At 31.2% G+C, this 21,630-nt stretch overlaps 2 protein-coding genes, 1 long non-coding RNA gene and 2 other non-coding genes across 6 annotated transcripts; all 5 read left to right on the plus strand.

Moving 5' to 3' along the window:
* The first annotated feature begins 3,244 nt into the window (after positions 1 to 3,244).
* On the plus strand, positions 3,245 to 3,363 carry LOC127251177 (U5 spliceosomal RNA). Its single transcript, XR_007838850.1, has one exon. It is a non-coding gene; the product is annotated as a U5 spliceosomal RNA (small nuclear RNA).
* A 2,334-nt stretch (positions 3,364 to 5,697) lies between these two features.
* Positions 5,698 to 11,404, plus strand: LOC127251137 (probable LRR receptor-like serine/threonine-protein kinase At1g67720). 2 transcript variants are annotated; one of them, XM_051274736.1, is made up of 14 exons: positions 5,698 to 6,152; positions 7,364 to 8,401; positions 8,493 to 8,625; positions 8,730 to 8,801; positions 8,874 to 8,942; positions 9,031 to 9,102; positions 9,235 to 9,303; positions 9,385 to 9,548; positions 9,749 to 9,990; positions 10,069 to 10,195; positions 10,267 to 10,335; positions 10,415 to 10,601; positions 10,679 to 10,814; positions 10,886 to 11,404. In XM_051274736.1, exons 1-14 carry the CDS (start codon positions 6,062 to 6,064, stop codon positions 11,195 to 11,197), a joined length of 2,781 nt encoding a protein of 926 aa, XP_051130693.1. In that variant the 5' UTR covers positions 5,698 to 6,061; the 3' UTR covers positions 11,198 to 11,404. The 2 variants fall into 2 exon arrangements, with proteins under 2 accessions (XP_051130693.1, XP_051130694.1); XM_051274737.1 differs by having other exon boundaries at positions 10,111 to 10,195.
* Positions 11,405 to 11,610: 206 nt separating this feature from the next.
* On the plus strand, positions 11,611 to 11,730 carry LOC127251178 (U5 spliceosomal RNA). The gene has a single exon (XR_007838851.1). It is a non-coding gene; the product is annotated as a U5 spliceosomal RNA (small nuclear RNA).
* A 510-nt stretch (positions 11,731 to 12,240) lies between these two features.
* LOC127251138 (uncharacterized) lies at positions 12,241 to 12,918 on the plus strand. The gene is made up of 3 exons (XR_007838841.1): positions 12,241 to 12,406; positions 12,503 to 12,720; positions 12,821 to 12,918. It is a non-coding gene; the product is annotated as an uncharacterized LOC127251138 (long non-coding RNA).
* Positions 12,919 to 13,033: 115 nt separating this feature from the next.
* On the plus strand, positions 13,034 to 19,319 carry LOC127250825 (uncharacterized). Its single transcript, XM_051274251.1, has 23 exons — positions 13,034 to 13,084; positions 13,181 to 13,249; positions 13,378 to 13,434; positions 13,566 to 13,622; positions 13,742 to 13,807; positions 14,058 to 14,120; positions 14,241 to 14,306; positions 14,427 to 14,492; positions 14,588 to 14,656; positions 14,859 to 14,909; positions 16,513 to 16,569; positions 16,689 to 16,754; positions 16,868 to 16,936; positions 17,055 to 17,123; positions 17,241 to 17,288; positions 17,408 to 17,476; positions 17,782 to 17,838; positions 17,966 to 18,022; positions 18,215 to 18,280; positions 18,411 to 18,467; positions 18,700 to 18,747; positions 18,852 to 18,902; positions 18,971 to 19,319. The coding sequence occupies exons 1-23, from the start codon at positions 13,034 to 13,036 to the stop codon at positions 19,031 to 19,033; spliced, it is 1,392 nt and encodes a 463-aa protein (XP_051130208.1). The 3' UTR covers positions 19,034 to 19,319.
* The last annotated feature ends 2,311 nt before the right edge of the window (positions 19,320 to 21,630 follow it).

Genomic DNA, 21,630 nt, shown 5'->3' on the forward strand with positions numbered 1-21,630 from the left:
TATAAATACTACACAACAATATACAATACAAACACGAATATATTTTCACACGTTTTTTTTTTTTTTTTTTTTGTAAAAAATTAATATACTAAATACATTCACTATTTCTAATAGATTTCTTATAGTTTACATAAATTTTTTTGTTATAGATTTCTTATACTTTTTATTGAAAAAAAAATTCGTTTTCAACAATTTCATAAAATAATAACCCTTTCTTTTCTTTAATCTTAATTTTGTAAGATGTGTTTGACCCAAGGAGTAAAAAATCTCAAGTCAAACCTAATTATTACATGTTAGGTTTAGTTGGAATTAATTTGTCATTCCTAGTTTAAGTATTGTTTCATCTACAAATGATTACATTCCGAGCAAGTATATTTTATAAAACACACAATCAAATATGAGTTGAATATAGATTTTCAGTCAAATTTTGTCAATCCTAATCTAAGAAACATACCTTAGTGATCATAAGATATATAACAACGATATGGATGTACTTACTTACTTCCTATTTTTTTTCTTTGTGTTTTTTTATTTTATTTTATTTTATTTTAATAAAAAATACTTTTATATTTTATTGTTACAAATAAAATCATTAAAAAAATAAGAATATGTTTGTTAAGTGGGATTGTTTGAAAAATATATATATATTTTTTTATGTGAGATACGTGTAAGTAATATAAAAATAAAAAATGACTGTAATATATTAATTTTTTTAAAAAAATATGTTTAAGAACTGTTTTTTAATATTTTATTGTATTATTATTTATAAAATACTAAAATGCATCAATTGTATTGGGGGAAGATATGTCCAAGTATTTAAAAGAAATAACAAGGAGTGGAAAATGTAGAGAACTATTTGGGTTTGTCTTTTTTCGCAACTTCAAATCAAATTTAATAGTATTATTTATTTTTAATATATTATTCTTTTGGAAAAAAATATCAGATCAAAATATTAGTTAAGCAAATATTTAAATTAATATGTTATTTTAAATCAAAATATAAATAAATCAGTTTCTCGCTTCTATATAAAAGAAATCACATAAAGTAGAAATTATAGGTAATGAAATAAGTCAAACATATAAACCTCGTTTGGATGGGCTTTGGCAAGAGTTTCGGCTTCTGTTTCTACAAAAAAATATTTTTTACCTATTTGCATTGACTTATGTCTAAAACCAGAAGCAATTTTTTAAGTTGAAAAATATTTTTTTTATAATCATTTTCATAGTAGCTTCTGAGATGAGATAAACAAAAACACTTTTAATTTGAAACTATTATTTTATCCTTAATAATAATAACAATAATATAATATAAAAAATTAATTTATATATAATATAAATATATATATTTTAATAAAAAAATTATTATTAATATTATATTTAATTTATATATTATTTTAATTAAATTTTAAAATTATAATCAAGATACAAAATTTAAATAAGAGCATATAAATTTTTTAGTTATACTAAAATTATTAATGTAATGTATAAAATTTCAAAATACAGATAATTTAATATTGGACTGTAAATTTTATTTTTATTTTATATATTATCCTTAAATTAAAATTTTAAAATATAAATAACTAAAATTTAAAAATATATTTTTTATAATATAATTTAAAATCTTTAAATATAATTAATAAAAATGAAAAATAAATTATAAAAATTTTATAGAAAAATATTTTTATATTAACTTAATGTTATTTTGAGTAATTTTAATAATTTAAGAGTATTTTCAACTATATTACATTCAAAGTTTTTTTTATAAAAGTTCCAAATACAAAATCATGCACTTGGCCGGGAGTAGGAATTGTAAAATAAAAAATAATTTTTATTTGCTTTCTATTGTATGATTAGTTTTTAGTATTTCTTTTTCTTTTTTAAAAAAAACATATCTAAATACATAATAGTTTTTTTTTTATTTTTTTATTTTATTTATCATACTGTCGGACTCAATGGAACATATATTTGTATATGTGTGTATAATTATTACATACTAACAATTAGAATTAGAGTTTGTTTGATTTTTTTATTTTAAATTCAAATTTATATGATTTTAATAAAAATATATTATTATTATTTTTTTTAAAATATCAAATCAAAATATTATTTAAATTAAATTTAAAATAAAAAAATTTAAACTCAATCCAAAATAAAATACAATCTTATTTTAGGGCATGTTACTCCAAGGGTATTTGGCCCCTGTTTTTTTTTTATTATTATTAAAATTTTATTTAATATTTATTATAATTAAATGAAAAAATATATATACAATATATATGTCATTTTGTAAATAATAAATTTTTTTATAATACAAATAAATAAAAATTTAAATATATATATGTTGGGTATAATATAAATTCATAATAAAATCGTACAATATAAATTTTATCAATTAAAATTAATACACATTTATATTATTTTATTCATTATCCATCAAATCAATACACATCAAAACTCCCTAAACCCCGACCAAACCCAAACACAAACACAAAAGAAACAACAAAATCCAAACTCATCTCAAAATTCAAATAAAAACCAAACCCAATCCCAACTTCCCCAAACTCCCCTAAAGAAACATACCCTTACTTAAAATTAATAATCACTCAGTCCCATTGAAAGGTTACCATTTTTCATTTTTTTGTCCGTCTTAAAACAAGGTTACAATTTTCTAATTTAGTAATTGTACTACCTAGTTAACATAATAAATACATTTTTAACTTACAATATATGACACAAATATCATTACTTTTATATTACACCATACTAATAGGGATATTTATTGTATTTTTTCACTATAATCCAATATAATACTAATCTTAAAAAATTTACATGCAAAAAACAAAACGCCACCCTTCCAACGAGGTGGAGGGAGTATTATCACTTAAATTGACTTTCAAACATTGTAGTTTATAAATAAAAATAAAAATTGAATATGTATCTCTAATTTCTTACAACTCTTTTAAAGTTAAAAATTACAAAATTGATTCTATAAATACAATCCAAATTATAATTTATTATATATATATATAATTAATAAATAAATAAATTGAATTGTTGAGGTGGGCCTGGGCCTTTTTACACAACGCAGTCCGTACCAACCTTACTAGCGATTAACTGATAATATTAGTCTATTAAAATACACAATATTGAGATGCAAATCTTTTGTCCCACATCGGTTGAGAAGCCAGAGCGGAGGTCAGAAGCAGCTATAAATACAGACGCCCATTTCCAATGAAAAAGCATGCAGCCGCGTGATAAGCACAAAGCGAACTATTCTTTCGCCTTTTACTAAAGAATACCGTGTGCTTGTCACATTCAAGCGGCATACGCCTATTTTTGGAGGGTGGTTTTCTTTTTGGGAACTCCCCAACAATGCTTAAGTTTTTAAATTTTTGTATTTTAAAGTTATTTATTACCTAGGAGATTTATTGAAAATTTAATAAAAATAGTGATATATTATTAGGTGTATAAAATTCTTTATTATAATATAGTGTAAAATAAGAATATATATATATATGCTTGTGCAAAATAATAAAAATTTTGGGGTGTGGATGTTTGTATTTTGATTTGAAGGAAAAAAAAAAATTGATTTGAGGTACAAAAAATTGTCAAAATTCCGAAGGAAGATAAATTGGAAAAGACAATTAATTTTAGGCTGATATGAAGATCAAAATTTGGGATTTAAGAAGAGAGATGAGAAGCTGGTGATACAGTGATACTTTCTAAAAAAGTCGAAGATTAATTGATATGTCAAGTCGTAGTTTTTAAATTTTTTATATTCGTACTTATTAATTTAATATTTATAGTATATACATACATGCTTATTTGATTATCAATCTATATAAATTTTAATAATTGAAATTATTAAAAATAAATCGATATATATATATATATATATGAATTAAAAATAATATAAAAAATCGTAATATAAATTACATGTATAAAATATTGTGTCCAATAATTTAATTTTAAGCACAATTGAAAAGATTAATATTTTTACTAATCATTTAATTTAATTGAATATGAAAAAATAGAGAACTAGTTAATAAAATTTAAATATATTTATAAATAATTATGTTAATTTTAAACTTTCAATTTTTGAAATTAAATTTTTTTTTGGATAGCTTTTAATTTTAATTTTAATTTTTTGAAAGTAATGAGTTCTTGATAAATGTAATACAATTTGATAACTGTGTTTTCTTATTAAAGGAAATGAGTTTTGTTATACTAAAAATTGAAAAGATAACGATAAATGTAATGAAAAATGCGACTGTAACGAATGCTCTTATTTCTCTTCGGGTGTGTTTGCTTTGGGGTTTGGATTTTGAGTTGGAATTTGAATAGTAAAAATTTTAAATTTGAATAGTTGTATGATGTGATATAAATAGGTTATGTGATGTTTTAATGTAAAATTGATTTTTAGTATAATATAAAAATAAAAAATAAATATTTAATTTGATATTTTTAAGGAAAAAAAAAATAAAATAAATAGTAAAAGTCCACCAAAACCTTTCAAACAAACAAAAACAAACAAACCCTTAACAAGACAAATACAAAATCATTAATAAGTCCTAATCAAAATAATGGATGTTGTTTTATTTGTATTTGTAATAACTAAAAAAAAGGACTAAAGTAACTTTAAATATTTCACATAATATTTTAACTATGAAATTATGTTTAAATAATACTCCTTTCGTTCAATACAATAGTCTTGTTTATAATTTTTATCTGTCTAAAAAAAAATAGTCTTATTTTCATAAATAACCATATCACCGTAAAACTATTCCTACTTTTTCATTTTTATTACACAATTGCCATTACTTTTTACACTAATATACTCACAAAGGCAAAAAAATCTTTTATCGATACTTTTACCAACTACCAATATAATATCAATATTTCTCAAATCTCGTGCCCAATTCATTTAATACTATATTTATGGGACGGAGGGAGTAATATATTTGAATGTAAGTAACTTCAAACATTTGGCATAATATTTTAACTCTAAAATTATATTTAAATAAGTTTTGAATGTAATATATTTTAAAAATAATTAATTTTTATTATAAATTAATATAATAAAAAAATTGAATAAAAAATTAATTGAATAAAAATTAATAAACTCTGATATAGGATTAACTTTTATTTTTTGTTATTTTTTTTTAAAAAAAACATCTATGTAGTAAGAATTTACTTTAGTTAATACATAATTTAAAAAATTTAAAATTTAACTTTTACCACTATTCTAATATTCTTCTTCTTTTATATTTCTCCGTCAATTTCTCACGTTTATTTTTTTATTTTTGTTTATTTCAATTTTTTTTAATTTTAATTATACTCAATTATATTAATCTTCCCTAAAATGGACAAAATATTCATTGAAGAAATAGTATATTTCTGTTTTATTAATGAAAATAGATGAAAGAAAAAAACTGCTCACAACAATTAATATAATACAAATTTAATATAGATAATAATTTATGTTTAAATAATACTATTACTCAATTTATATAACTTATTTTTAAAATATACTTATTTTTATTATAAAATACTATCACACAATAATATTATTTAAATTATTATTATTATTATTATTATTATTTTTTATATAATAAGATTTCAAATAAAAAATCAAACAACCCCCCCTCTCTCTCTCTCTATATATATATATATATATGCAGGGAGAGAGAGAGGGAGTGGGGGGTGAGCTGCCGAGTGCCAGTGCAGACAGAGCGTCCTTTCTTCCCTTCCCACGCTTTCTTTAACTCCAGCGAAAAAGCCATTCCCTAAACCCTCTTTATCGCTTTCACCCATTTACTAATTCAACCAACCTCAAATTATCAAATCAAATCAAATCGAACAATAACGAAGAAGAAGAAGAAGAATCTTTAACCTATCCAGATATTCTCTAATATGTTTGTGTTTTTCCACTTTTGGTGCTCCTCTCTCTCTCTCCCCTCTTTCTGAGCACATGGATCGTTCCAATGCTTAGCTGTGGTGGTGTTCTTCGAAGCAATTGAAGAAGAGGAGAAGTCGATTGCCAAGTGGAAGGAACAAAAACAATGGGGGCTACAAGATCTCTACTGCTGTTTCTGTCGCTTTCGAATTTACTCTGTCTTCTTCTCGTCGATTCATCAATGGCTCAGATTCCAGGTTGATTTTTATTTATTTATTCATTATATTTTTTTCTCTGTGTTTTGGTGTTTCTTGAGATTCGAATGCTTGTTGATTTCTTGATTCCGTACTGAATTTACTTCAATTTAAGCAAAGCATTAATTTCTTGAAGAAAGTTAAGTGGTTGGAAAATGGTGAAAAAAAAAAGGGTTTAAGAATTAACTGTACCTTGTTGAGCTGAAGCTACTGTAATTTAATCTATGCATAAGCAGATTTGGTAATGTTAGATCTCGATGAGTTAAGGCATTTTTCCTTGTTTGAATTTTTATTTAAATAATATTTTAAAAGAAAATATATATATTTTTCCGAAGAATGTATGTTATAATTAATGGTTACATAATTATATATGTATTTCATTTATTTTTGTTACCTAGATTAAGTAGTATTAGTATTTATAAGTAGATTGGAGAAGTATATTGATTAAATTTAGTAATTTTAGGTAAAAATAAATTAGTAGTACATTAGTAATTTTAGGTAAAATGCGAATGAATTTAATTAGTAAATTGATATATTGATTATGAACGATTCAAAATGATAAAATATCGAAGGATTACATTCGTAAAACTTCCTTTAGAGAAAAATACTAACATTTATGTAAAATTTTCTTTTACGACGATTGATGTCCTACGATGAAGGATGGTAGTTTTTACGGGATGCAGTAAAAGTTGTAACGTGAACGATTGTTGGTGTTACGGTATTGACTATAGTAACTTGGTCGATCTCATGGCAACCAACTATTATGTTATGAACCTCTCTCGTAAATTTGTAAGAGATTTGGATTTTTTGGCTATTTACATAATTATTTCGTTCAATCTTATATGTCTGGTTAAATTCTGTTAGTTAACTTTCTGAGTTAACATATAACAATACGGCCAGTAAAAATTTCTCATGTAGTAATTTCGACGTCACTTTGTGAGCGAAATTATAGGTTCTAGTGTTCGAATCTTGATCTTGTTATGTAAATAGTAAAATTTTTAGAGTAGATTCTTTCGCTTAATATTTTAAATGAAAAAATAGATGTTCGGTATAATATATTGAAGAACGCAAAGAAATCCGTTCCAACGCTTTATAGAAAACATCTTACCAAGCTCACGATCATTTTTTTCTCAATTATATTCGAAGTCTAACGAGATTGATTTCTTGAATAATTTTACTTCTTTCGATGTCTAAATCTAATCGATGCTTCACAGGTTTCGTAAGTCTCGACTGTGGAGGTACAGATAATCACACAGATGAGCTAGGCATCGAATGGAGTTCGGATAACTACATGTCGAGAGGACAAATTGCAACGATTTCGGTCGCCAACGAGACAAGAAGACAGTACACGACGCTGAGATACTTCCCGGCTGACGACAACAAATATTGCTATACACTAAGTGTCGTCAGAAGGACGCGGTACCTCGTACGATCGACTTTCTTGTACGGAAACTTCGACGACAACAATGTCTACCCCAAGTTCGACGTTTCCTTCGGAGCGACACATTGGGCTACGATAGTCGTTTCCGACTCTACCACGATCGAGACGCAGGAGTTGATTTTTCTGGCCACCGATCCTTCCGTCAGTGTTTGTTTGTCGAATGCCTCGACTGGGCAGCCCTTCATATCCACCCTCGAGCTCCGACAATTCAACGGTTCGATTTACATGAATCAGTACGAGAACGATTTCTTCCTCAGTGTCTCGGCTCGAATAAACTTTGGCGCAGAAAGCGATGCTCCCGTCAGATATCCCGACGATCCGTTCGACAGAATATGGCAGTCTGACTCCATCAAGAAAGCAAACTACCTCGTCGACGTTGCTCCGGGGACGGAAAAGATATCGACCGTAAAAATGATCGACGTCATGAGAGACGAATGGCCGCCCCAGAAGGTGATGCAGACAGCAGTCGTAGGTAGGAATGGGTCACTGACTTATCGGTTGAATCTCGACGGCTTCCCGAGTTTCGGTTGGGCATTTACCTACTTAGCCGAGATCGAAGATCTATCCCCGGCTAGCACTAGAAAATTTCGACTTGTTCTTCCCGGGAATCCCGACGTCAGCAAGGCTGTCGTTAACATCCAAGAGAATGCGCAAGGGAAGTACCGATTATACGAGCCGGGATATTACAACATCTCCCTGCCGTTCGTTCTGTCGTTCAGATTCGGGAAGACAGCTGATTCGAGTGAGGGGCCTCTACTGAATGCCATGGAGATAAATAAGTATATTGAAAAAAGTTACGGCTCCGCAGATGGTGAGAATTGATCGATAAATATCTTAAAAGTGTGGAAAGATTAATTTTTTTTTTTACCTGTTGATGTAAAAATAACACGTTCACGTTGCAGGTCTGGTTCTTGCGGCTTTAGCCGTGACTTATCCATCGTTCGATTGGGCGCAGGAAGGCGGAGACCCGTGCGTACCGGCGCCGTGGACTTGGGTTCGATGCAGCTCGGATATGCAGCCAAGAATAACATCCATGTACAAAACTTTTTGTTTTTTGTTTTTTTTTTTTTTTTTTTCGAAATCAAACTATATATATATGTTCATATCTCTGTATCATAACCTTTTGTTGTAATCTGTAGTAAACTGTCTGGAAAGAATCTGACCGGAGATATTCCGAGGGAGTTTGCGAAGTTGGGCGGCCTAGTCGAGCTGTAAGTTGCAGATTCCTCCATTGTTGATGTATTAAGATGTGATGCTAAGGTGTATAGTTATCTTGACTGCAGATGGCTCAACAATAACTCGCTCGCTGGTTCGATTCCGGACTTTTCCGGATGTCCTAATTTGAAAATAATGTAAAGTTTAATCTGATCCCTTTTTTTGCTTGTTTTTACTGCTGTTATTTTCTTCGAGCAACTGATGATGGCTTGTTACATGCGGCAGACACATCGAGAATAATCTTTTAACCGGTGGCCTACCTCCTTCTTTGGCAGATCTTCCGAATTTGAGAGAACTGTAAGTTCGAAAAGCTAAGCTACGATCCTACGTTAATGCTGCTGAAAAATTTTGAAGAAACTTTTAGTAGCATATATATTTCTTACTTATCGACTAATAATTTTCGTGTTGTCTGAATTACCTTCGATGCAGGTACGTTCAGAATAATATGTTGTCTGGAGAAGTCCCGCCTCGTCTTCTTACCAAAGATCTGATCTTGAAGTGAGTATGTTTTACATCGAAATGTTTGATCTCGGAAATTTTGTTTTCTAATGTTCTTTTTTTCTTTCTGTTTGCTATCAGCTACACAGGAAATCCCGACCTTCATGAAGGAGACAATCGTGGAAACCGCAAGAAAATTTTTGTCGGATTATTGGCCGGAGGAAGTGTTCTACTTATTGTCGGTATTACTTCTTTCTTTCTGCTGCCGACGCTAAAGAGGATTCTTCGTAAGCTTTGTTCTCAAGGTGAGATGGGTGTAGCCTATACGTCGAAGACGATTTTGTTGAATCGATAGTAGTAATTTATCGAATTTTTACCTAGAAAAATCTTCCGATGGTGATTTTGTTGAATCGATAGTACTAATTTATCATATCTTTACGTAGAAAAATCTTTCGATGGTGATTTTGTTGAATCGATAGTACTAATTTATCGTATCTTTACGTAGAAAAATCTTCCGATGGTTTGCTCCCTGAACGCTCTCCGTCGTCGCTGGCCGATCCCGCAGCGGAATCTGCACATTGTTTCGCTTTATCCGAAATTGCGGAGGCCACAAACAACTTCGAGAGGAAAATTGGATCGGGAGGTTTCGGGGTTGTCTACTACGGGAGATTTAAGGACGGGAAGGAAATTGCCGTCAAAGTCTTGATAAACGATACTTTTCAGGGGAAACGGGAGTTCTCGAATGAGGTCGTTATCTTGAATTCCTTGCCGTCGAAGTTTCGATATTGCTCGTTTCCGTATGTCTTAATATTACAACTGAAACAGGTTTCGCTTCTTTCGCGGATACACCATCGAAACTTAGTACAGTTCCTCGGGTACTGTCAGGAATCGGGAAAGAGCATTCTTGTGTACGAGTTCATGCATAACGGGACTCTTCGGGAGCACCTTTACGGTAAGAACATCGTGGTTACATTCCTGTGATTTGGTTAAGGTTGTCTGAGCTGAATACGGATATATCGACAGGGACATTTGATCGCGGACAAGGTATTGATTGGATCAAGCGCCTCGAGATTGCCCACGACGCCGCGAAAGGTTCGATATCTATCGATCAAATCAGCTCAAAAAAAAAAAAAGATCGGAAAAAATAAACATCATTCGCTACGTGTTTCAGGAATCGAGTACCTTCACGTCGGCTGCGTGCCATCGATCATCCATAGAGATTTGAAGACGAGCAATATCCTTCTCGACAAGAACATGAGAGCTAAGGTTGGAGATTTTGGTCTTTCGAAAATCGCCGTCGATGGAGTGTCCCACGTGTCCAGCGTCGTTCGAGGAACCGTCGGCTATCTCGATCCCGAGTAAGCTTCAATCCGAAAAATCCCGATTTATTTTTCTAAACCCGTCTCCGATTTAACCGATCTCGGCACCGTTGCAGGTATTACATCTCCCAGCAGTTAACCGACAAAAGCGACGTCTACAGCTTCGGAGTCATTCTTCTCGAGCTAATATCTGGTCGGGAAGCTATCTCGAACGAAAGCTTCGGCAGCAACTGCAGAAACATCGTCCAATGGGTAAGGCAATCGCGATTATGGCAAAATTAATTTATTTTTTTTTCGATTATTTATATCAAACTCGTTTTTAGGCGAAGATGCACATGGGTAACGGCGACATACGGAGTATCATCGACCCGACATTGCAGAGCTACGAAAGCCAGTCGATGTGGAAAATAGCCGAGAAAGCTTTGATGTGTGTGCACGCAAACGGGAGCGCTCGACCGCCGATTTCGGAAGTGGCTAAGGAGATCCAAGACGCCATCGCCGTCGAGAAGGGCGCGGAAATCAGTTCGGGCGAGGTATCCCGACATTCTGCCCATTCTTCTTCTTTAAATTTGCCTGCCGTCGAGCTGCAGCATTTGTCGGTAGAAGATTACGTAAACCAGCCGACGCCTCGGTAGAAACTTCGTACACTAGTGATGCTCTCTAACCATTCTTTCGACGCTTTTTTCGTCGATTTTTTGTTTCGAATTTGGGTTTTTTTTTTTAGTCTCTATTCTTGATGCTTATTTTGTACATTCCAAAAATTTGCGTGCTTCGATTCCGTGTACAAAGAATGGTACATTTTGATATTTGATGAGAGTATAGGTAACTAGAGGATTTGGTAAGGTTGTGTTATGTATGCAGTGTCTTTGATTTTTTTTAGTGTCTGTGTCCCACATCGGGTAATTAAAGAAGCTAGAGGATTTGGTAAGGTTGTGTGTATGCAGTGTATTTGATTTTTTAAATTATCTGTGTCCCACATCGGGCAATTAAAGAAAACAGAGGTAACGAAATGTATAAAAAGAGAGCTCTTGATCGGGAGATAATCACGCAGCTGCGCAGTAAGCACACAGCGAATTATTCTTTCGCCTTTTACTAAAGAATACCGTGTGTTTGTTGTATCTAAGCAGCATAAGCTTTTTTTTTGGAGGGGAAGTTCTTATAGGGACATCCTCAACAAATTTTAGTCGAATTTGGGTATTCGAAAAAGCTGAGACGGGGAAGTAGTGTTTATTAATGTTGCATTGATATTTATATTTGATTATTTTATTCTATCCTAAATATTTTATTTAATTATTATTTTAGATATGGAGTATTTTTATTTATTTATTTTTGAATATATTTTTAAAAAATTTATTCAAAATATTCTCCATTTTCTATTTTAAAATGCATTTTATAGAATGAAACCAAAAATAAAAAATAAAAATTTAATTACAAAATTGTAAAAAAGACTATCCAACTTATACCATTTAAAATACCATAACAAAAGTAAACTAACAAATAAATCAAAACAAAATGAGTGTAAAATAATTTAACATAGGGAAATGCTTTAAAATTCAATTAAACAATACCAATATTAGTAGTAATAATATCGATTTATCCAATGAATATATATTGGCAAATGCTAGACGACGTCGTATAGATAGCGAAAGAGTAGGCAGTTGAAGGACACGTGGCCCAATAAGAAGAGAGCAATCCAGCCCGCCTACTACAAAATAAATAAATAAAATTGGCAAAACTAACCAACGGTTCAGTCGTCTTCTCCATCACCACTTCTCCACCCTTCGATCATCCTCTCGCGCGCTCAGAATTACAAATTCCGCGAAATCCCCACGCATCAATATCCGGTAAGATCCCCTTCCTCAAAAATCTCTGGATTCGCTCTGGCTCGGATGTGCATTTCCATGGATTATCTTGACCTAGTGTTGGTCGAATTTGTTCAGGTTTTTTTTGATCGAATGGCCGACGGACAGCCGTCGCAGAGAGCAGGCGGTAGCCCTGACCCCAACGCCCATGTTTTTGATTCGGATAAGTTGTTACCGCGCGGGAATGTTACCCAGCTTATGAGGAAGGCACTGCCTCCGGACGCATGTGTTTCCATGGACGCCAAGGAGATGGTACAAATATGCGCGTCTGAGTTTATTAGCTTCGTCACTAGCGAGTATGTTCATTGATTTACCATATCTATCAAGATTTCAGAATGGGTGATTTGTTTGAAACCAGAAACTTAAAATGTATTTTCTTGGTATTGGCAATTTAAGGGCTGCTGAAAAGTGCAAACGCGAAAATGGAAGGAAAGTCACTGCAAATGATTTGCTATGGTGTATGGCTTTATTAGGTTTTACAAACTATATAGACCCTCTTCAAGTGTATCTGAATAGGTACAGACAGGTAATTGTTGATTTCTGTTGGTTTCTTTCTTCTAAGATTTGCTTGAAATGATCACTTGGTGATGCTATTGGTTGGCGCTAACGATGTTTATTGTGCTTGCATTTCTTGGAATGCTGTTTGTGTTGCAGTCAGAGGTTAGTTTGCATCTGTTAGTTGCTTTTCTGCTAGTGCACGTACAGAGATGCATGTAAAGATTTTTAAAATTGTGGACCTTTATTCGTCTTCGACAGATGAGTGAACCCAGTGGATCTTCATCTTCAAAGAAGGATGGAAAACAGCCATTAACTTCGGGTACTAAGGTATAATATGCATAATTCTCTTTTCCATATTTTGCTTGATTTTATTATTACAATGTTAATGTACTTTAGTGATTCAGTTAGCGGAATTCTAAAATCATTGCTTGTAATTTTCTCAATTTCACAATCAGAGATCTCTTCCACCAGGCACGGATTATGGAGTACAACCATCAACTTCGGGTACTAAGGTATAATATGCATAATTCTCTTGTCCATATTTTGCTTGATGATCTTATTATTACAATGTTAATGTACTTTAGTAATTCAGTTAGTGGCATTCTAAAATCATTGCTTGTAATTTTCTCAAATTCACGGCCAGAGACCTCTTCCACTAGGCACGGATTATGGAGTACAACCATCAACTTCGGGTACTAAGGTATAATATGCATAATTCTCTTGTCCATATTTTGCTTGTTGATCTTATTATTACAATGTTAATGTACTTTAGTGATTCAATTAGTGGCATTCTGAAATCATTGCTTACAATTTTCTCAGCGTCACGACCGAGGATCTTTTCAAGGTACGGATTATGGAGTACAACCATCAACTTCGGGTACTAAGGTATAATCTTCTCTTGTGCATATTTTTTTCTTGTAGATCTTATTATTGCAATTTTCTCTGCTTGATGGCCTACAATCTTTTTTACAAGACACAAGTTATGGAGAACAACGATCAATTTTGGCTACTTAGGCATAATCATCATAATATTCTTGTGCAAAATTTTACTTGTTGAACTTATTATTGCAATGTTATTGTGCCTTAGTAATTCAGTTTAGTGGAATTCTGAAATCATTGCCTGCAATTGTCTCAGCTTCACGACCAAGGATCTTTTTTTAAAGGCATGGGAGCACAACAATCAACTTTGAGTACCCAAGTATAATTTGCATAATTCTCTTGTGCATATTTTTGCTTGTTGATCTTATTATTATAATGTTAATATACCTTAGTAATTCAATTTGTGGCATTCTGAAATGATTTGCTTTCAATTTCTCAGCTTCGCGACATAGAATCTTATTTACTAGCCTCAGATAGTGAAGAAGAATTAATTTCGGATACTCGGGTATAATTTGCATAATTCTATTGTGCATATGTTTGCTTGTTGGTCTTATTATTACAATGTTAATATACCTTAGAAATTCAATTTGTGGCATTCTGAAATTATTTGCTTTCAATTTCTCAGCTTCGCGACATGGAATCTTATTTACTAGCATCGGATAGTGAAGAAGAATTAATTTCGGATACTCAGGTATAATCTGCAGAATTCTATTGTGCATATGTTTGCTTGTTGGTCTTATTATTACAATGTTAATATACCTAAGTAATTCAATTTATGGCATTCAGCTTCACAACCTGGAATCTGTTTTACGAGGCACGAATAGTGAAGTACAAGAATATATTTCGGGTACTCAGGTATAATCTTCATAATTCTCTTGTGCATAATGTTTCTTGTTGATCTTATTATTGCAATTTTCTCAGCTTCATGAATTTTTTCACAAGGCACGAATTATGGAGGTTCTCAAGTGAAATTGTACTACAAGATCATTTCATAGTCCTGTCTATATATATATTTTTTATTTTTTTTTCTAAAATTATTGCTTGCAATTTTTCACAGCTTCACATCCAGGGATCTTTTTCACCAGACACGAACTCTGTAGGTTCTCAGGTAAAATTGTACCTCAAGATTTCGTTTCATAGTCCTGTTTGCATTTTTTTTTTTTTTTCAATTTCATTCTTAAATCATAGATTGCAATTTTCTAAGTTTCACGACCAAAGAACTTTTTCATAAGACATGAATTCTGGAAGTTTTCAGGTGAAATTGTACCTGAAGATTTTATTTTATAGTAGTAATCTTTTTATTTTTTTTTGTGAGGGGGGAGGGGGGGGGGGGGTGTTTGTTTGTGTGGATGTTTGTCCCACTTATTTGTATATATACATTTCACGTTCTTCCTAGATTATGTGATGGGAATTGTGTGATTATTTGCACAATATAATGAGTGAAGTTTTGTAGTACTAACCTCCATTAAATTTTATTTCATGTTTATGCCTTGCAATTATCTTTTAGATCTTAAATTATATCTTTTTCTAGTCACCGGTGAAATGAAATATTGTAATTGAAATTGATTTGAAATAGATTGTCAATTTGAAGTTTTGTTTAAATAATATTTTGATGTGATGTTTTGTGAGAATAAACTGTATATTTTTATTGAAAACTCTGCATAGTGAATGGTACTGATTTCAGTTTGAAATCACAAAGAACAAAATCATTATAATCTCATTATAAAATGTTGGCATATTAGTAAGTATATCAGCACCCTGGATTTGGATTACCTTGATTATACTCCTTGATTTGGTGGGAAGTCATCAAATTTTCTTTTCCGGAGAAAATTCATCAACAGAGACTTAGAAATTTTGTCTAGCATTCTTACTGTGTGTTACATATGAATATATAAAGGTTAAGATTCAATAATATTTAGACATTGAACGCTGCCGCAAAAAGGATAATTGGTATTATGAAATTTCAATGGAGAACTTTGTAGTTCTTGAGTATGAAACAAAATAGGGGAATGGTTATATTGTTTATTGGGGTTAATCAACATATTGAGGATTACCGCACATAAAAAATATAAGAGACAATACATGAAAATAGAACAAAAATGTTCTATAAATTGTTAGTTTTTGTTTTCTGCTCTATTTTATATGTGTGTTGTGTACACCTGTGTGATGAGATGAATTTTAGTATGTGTTGCATGAACTAATGTCATGTACTTTCAGTTCATGTATTTTTATATTATATAAATATATATGTATTGATTTATATTTCATGTCCTGCCAGTATATCGTCTGGTTGTTGTTAGCATAACACTGATTAATTATAGTCAGCTCAATAACAACTGCCAACAAAATAGGCACTCTTATAGCTCGAATATCAAATGAATATGATTATTCATGTGTCATCGGATTGATATCTATACAATTGTGGCGATCTTTTGTGCTTATTCATGGTTTAATTTCTCATATCTTCATTTCTTGGTTTCATGAAATTACATTATAATCAGTTCGACAACATATAATGGTCCAAATCCCAAGCATGAATTAGAACTAATCAGCCGTCCATTTCCTTCGACGACGCTGTTGCATAATATGCATAATCTTCTTGTGCATATTTTTGCTTATCGATCATATTATTGCAATGTTAATGTATCTTCGTAATTCAATCAGTGGAATTCTAAAATTATTGCTCGTAATTTTCTCAAATTCACGACCAGAGATCTCTTCCGGTAGACACGGATTATGGAGTACGACCATCAACTTCGGATACTAAGGTATAATATGCATAATTCTCTTGTCCATATTTTGCTTGTTGATTTTATTATTACAATGTTAATGCACTTTAGTGATTCAATTAGTGGCATTCTGAAATCATTGCTTACAATTTTCTCAGCTTCACGACCGAGGATCTTTTCAAGGTACGGATTATGGAGTACAACCATCAACGTCGGGTACTAAGGTATAATCTTCTCGTGAGCATATTTTTTCTTGTAGATTTTGTTATTGCAATGTTAATGTACCTTAGTGATTCAGTTAATGCCATTTTGAAATCATTGGTTGCAATTTTCTCAGCTTTACAATCAAGGATCTTTTCTACAAGGTACACATTTAGGAGTACAACCATCAACTTCGGGTAATAAGGTATAATATGCATAATCTTCTTGTGCATATCTTTGCTTCTTGATCTTATTATTGCAATATTAATGTACCGTAATTCTGGTAGTGATATTTTTACAAACATTACTTGCAATTTTCCTAGCATCACGACCATGGATTTTTTTCACTAGGCACAGATCATGGAGTACAACCATCAATTTCGGATACTCAGGTATAATCTACATAATTTTCTTGTAATTTTTGCTTGTTTAACTTAATGTTGCAATATTAATGTACCTCGGTAATTCAGTTAGTGGTATTTTGAAATTATTGCCTGCAATTGTCTCAGCTTTACGATCAAGGATCTTTTTTACAACAATCAATTTCGGATACTCAGGTATAATATACATAATTCTCTTGTGCATATTTTTGTTTGTTGATCTTATTATTGCAATGTTAGTGTACTTCAATATTTCAATTAGTGGCCTTCTGAATCATTATTTGCAATTTTTACAGCTTCACAGCCAGGGATCTTTTTTACAAGGCATGGGTCATGGAATACAACAATCAATTTCGGGTACTCAGGTATCATATCTGTATAATTCTCTTGTGCATATTTTTTCTTTTTGATCTTATTATTGCAATGTTAGTGTGCCTTAGTAATTCATTTAGTGATATTATAAAATCATTGCTTGCAATTTTTCTTAGCTTCATAACGAAGAATCTTTTCTAGAAGATTCGGATTATGAACTACTACAATCAATCCGCATAATTCTCTTGTGTATATTTTTTGCTTTTTGACCTTATTATTGAAATAATAATGTACTTTAGTAATTCAGTTAATGACATTCTGAGATCACTGCTTACAATTTTCTCAACTTCACAATCAGGGATCTTTTTCACAAGGCACGAATTTTGAAGTACAAGACTCAGTTTCGGGTACTCAGGTACTATATGCATAGTTTCCTGTGCATATATTTTCTTGTTGACCTTATTATTGCAATGTTAATATACCTTCGTAAGTCAGTCAGTAGCATTCTAACATGCTGGCAATTTTCCAATCTTCACGACTAGGGATCTTTTTCACCAAGTATGGATTGTGGAGTACAACAACTAGCTTTGGGTACTCAGGTATAATCTCTATAACCTTCTTGTGCATATCTTTGCTTGATCTTTCTTACATGACCTAGATTGAGGTGTACAACAATCAATTTCGGGTACTTAGGTATAATTTGCATAATTCTCTTAATGTATATTTTTGCTTGTTGATCTTATTATTGAAACAATAATTTTAGTAATTTAATTACTGGGCAATTTTCTCAGCTTCACAACCAGGGATCTTCACAAGGCACAAATTTTGGAGTACAAGAATCAATTTCGGGTACTCAGGTATTATATGCATACTTTTTTTGTGCATATTTTTTCTTGTTGACCTTATTATTGCAATGTTAATATGTCTTCATAATTCAGTCAATCGCATTCTGACATTGCTTGCAATATTCCAATACTTTACAACCAGGGATCTTTTTCGCACAGCACAGATTATGGAAAACAACAATCAGTTTCGGGTACTCAGGTATAATTTAATCTGCATAAGTGCATATTTTTGCTTATTGATCTTAGTTTTGCAATATTAATGTACCTCAGTATTTCAGTAAGTGGCATATTGTAATCATTGCTTGCAATTTTCTTAGATTCATGACCAAGGATCTTTCTTACAAGGAACATTACAATAATCAATTTCGGATACTCAAGTATAATTTGCGTAATTCTCTTGTGCATATTTTTGTGTGATGATCTGATTATAGCAATTTTCCCAGTTTGACGGAGCAGAACAATCAATTTTGGGTACTCAGGTATAATATGCATACTTTTGCTTGTTAATCTTGTTGTTGCAATTTTAATAATCTTTGTAATTCAATCAGTGGCATTCTAAAATCATTTCTTGCACTTCTCTTAGCTTCACGACCAAGGATCTATATCACAAGGCACAAGTTATGGAGGTTCTCAGGTGAAATTGTACCTCAAGATTCCATTTCATAGTCTTCATTCTGAAATCATTTCTTGCAATTTTCTCAGCTTCATGACCTGGGATCTTCTTCACAAAACACAAATGATGGAGGTTCTCAGGTAAAATTGTAGCTCAAGACTTTATTTCATATTATTATTATTCATTTCATTATCATTGCTGCAATTTTCTTAGCTTCACAACCAGAGATCTTTTTTACAAGGCACGAATTTTGGAGATTCTAAGGTGAAATTATACCTTGATATTTCATTTCTTAGTCCAGTTTGGTTTGTTTGTTTTTTTGGGTGCGCGTGTTTGTGTACATGTTTGTCCCATCTATTTGTATATATTCACGTTCTTCCCAGATTATGTGATGGGAATTGTGTGATTATTTGCACAATATAGTTAGTGAAGTTCTGTAGTTTCTAACATCCGTCAAAATATATTTCATGTTTATGCCTACAGCTCTCTTTTATAGCTATCTTCTTTACTTGTATGTCTTCTTAGTTACAGCCCACCTGCGAAATGTAATTTTGTAAAATTTCTTATTGTACATTATTATATAATTATGAAATGTTGTTGTTAAAGTATTGTTAACTATATTAATTTGGATTTCATTTACTCTTTGATATGGTAGGAAGACATAAAGTGTAGAGTTAAAGAAAATAATAAAAAATGGTGGTTATCAATATTTCTTTCATCCGAGAGGTTATAGTGTTGATTGGTGAAAATTAGTATGGTGCGGGTTTGTTTGGTTGTGGTTTAAAACTGATTTGAAATGGAGTGTTGATTTGAGTTTTGGTTTAATAGTATTTATGATGTGATATTTTGTTAGACAAAATAATATATTTTTATTAGAAACCGTGCAGGTTGAATAGTAGTATTGTTTATTTTCTAAAAAAGAAACACACCAGATCCAATCAAAGGATAAAAGATACACAATATATAGTTTCATTCAACACAATGTTTTTTTAATTGATATCATATGACGATGGTTCACATTTAGTGTGTTGTATGGATATATTGTGTATAGTGAGATCAATGATAGTATGTGTTGTGTAAAGTGTTGTTATGTGCTGTCAATTTATGTATTGTATTTATATTATATTAACATAAATCATGTGTTATAGTGCCGTGAAATTCATCATAATAACTGTCATTTCTCTAGTTTGAAGAAAATGCATACATAAAGATTTGGAAATTTGTCTAGCATTCTTATTGCGTGTTACATGTAAAGTATATGTAGGATAAGATTCAATGATATTTAGAAATTGAACCCTTCCAGAAAAAGGAGAATTGGTATTCCAAAAGTTCAAGGGAGGACTTTTCAATGCCTGAATACTGAAACAAAATAGACACACTCCTATAGCTCGAATATCAGATGAACACATTTAATACTGCTCTGCCTGAATAAGATTATTTATGTGTCAGCCGATCGATATCTATACAATTGTGGCAATCCTACGTGCTTATTAGTGGTTTAATTCTCATATTTTCATTTCTTATCTTCATTTTTGGTTTCATGAAATTTACATTCTATTCAGTTCGACAACATGTGATGGTCTCCAAATTCTGAGAATGGATTAGAACTATTCAGCCATTCATTTCCTTAGACGACGCTGTTGCCTTCCCATCCCGTTAGAAAAATCGATCTCTAAAGTTCAGTGGCCTCAGCATCTTTCCAATGGTTTGATATCTTCTATTCTTTTCCCTAGTACAGGTTTGTAGGTTCAAGAAATTTTGTTTTTCTTTAATGGCTGCATGATTGATAGACAGGACATCATCTAGATCGACATTAAACATTAAAAAATATGGCCATATTGGTGTTGTTTTCATAATGTCGATCGTCCAATGTGAGATGATTGGTAGGGAAACTTTGGGTTGTGCTGTTCTTGACTTTCTAACTCTTGTTTTCTAGTCGTGTTTGCTTTTTTGAAATTTTTGGCACTAAAGGCCTTTATGTAGTATTTGGTTTCTTGCTGCTACAGTTCTTGTTATATCATCTAGAGGTGGGGTATCGATCCATCGGATATTTGTAGTTCAAGTAGTTGGAATTGGGTATTTGAAATTTCGGATAGCATAAAATACTATTTGAATTCGATCCGAACTTTCCAGCTATTTGGAATTAGAGTTGTTAAACGAATTAAGCGAATTCGAGTATCAGGTGTTCAAGCTCGATTCAAATTTGTTAACGGTACAAGTTCGGCTTGAACTTGCTAACTGTAGAGACTACTTGGCTCGGCTCTTTAAGAACTCGAACTAAAATAATGGCTCGAGCTCGACTCGTTAAACTTAAATTCAAGTTCGAGCTCGCTCGAGTTCAGACTTGAATATTATACATTTTCTATATATTTTTTTAATATATAAATTAAATATATTTAATTTTATTCATAATTTTTTATAATAAATATAAATTTTTATATAAAAAATTATATATTATATAAATAATATAAATATATTATTATAAATGAACTCAATTGAGTTGCTCGTGAGTCAAGTGAGTCGAGTAAACGAGCTGAGGTCGAGCTCGAAAATTATTTCTATGTAAGTAGCAATATTGATATTTTTAAATTAAAAGTTAATATGTATAATTAAAAAAATAGAATATATAAATATATTATTTAAATAACAATTTTTTTTTTAATTTATTTATGATTAACATAAGCTAATTTTATATTTCTCCTGTAATTGTATCCTATTATAGTTTTTGTCTTTGTTTGTCCCATATATT

The sequence above is a fragment of the Andrographis paniculata genome, unplaced genomic scaffold (assembly GCF_009805555.1).
Source record: "Andrographis paniculata isolate CXL003 unplaced genomic scaffold, ASM980555v1 Contig38END, whole genome shotgun sequence".
Classification (NCBI taxonomy): Eukaryota; Viridiplantae; Streptophyta; class Magnoliopsida; order Lamiales; family Acanthaceae; genus Andrographis; species Andrographis paniculata.

What these genes read in the sequence shown, in the direction of transcription:
- LOC127250825 (XM_051274251.1), top strand. Translation starts at nt 13,034, where the DNA reads ATGTTTATTGTGCTTGCATTTCTTGGAATGCTGTTTGTGTTGCAGTCA. An exon ending in CATCAACTTCGGGTACTAAG is followed by an intron (nt 13,435 to 13,565) that starts GTATAATATGCA and finishes ATTCACGGCCAG; the next exon opens with AGACCTCTTCCACTAGGCAC. An exon ending in CATCAACTTCGGGTACTAAG is followed by an intron (nt 13,808 to 14,057) that starts GTATAATCTTCT and finishes CAATTGTCTCAG; the next exon opens with CTTCACGACCAAGGATCTTT.
- LOC127251137 (XM_051274736.1), top strand. Translation starts at nt 6,062, where the DNA reads ATGGGGGCTACAAGATCTCTACTGCTGTTTCTGTCGCTTTCGAATTTA. An exon ending in ATCAATGGCTCAGATTCCAG is followed by an intron (nt 6,153 to 7,363) that starts GTTGATTTTTAT and finishes GATGCTTCACAG; the next exon opens with GTTTCGTAAGTCTCGACTGT. An exon ending in AACGGGAGTTCTCGAATGAG is followed by an intron (nt 9,991 to 10,068) that starts GTCGTTATCTTG and finishes CAACTGAAACAG; the next exon opens with GTTTCGCTTCTTTCGCGGAT.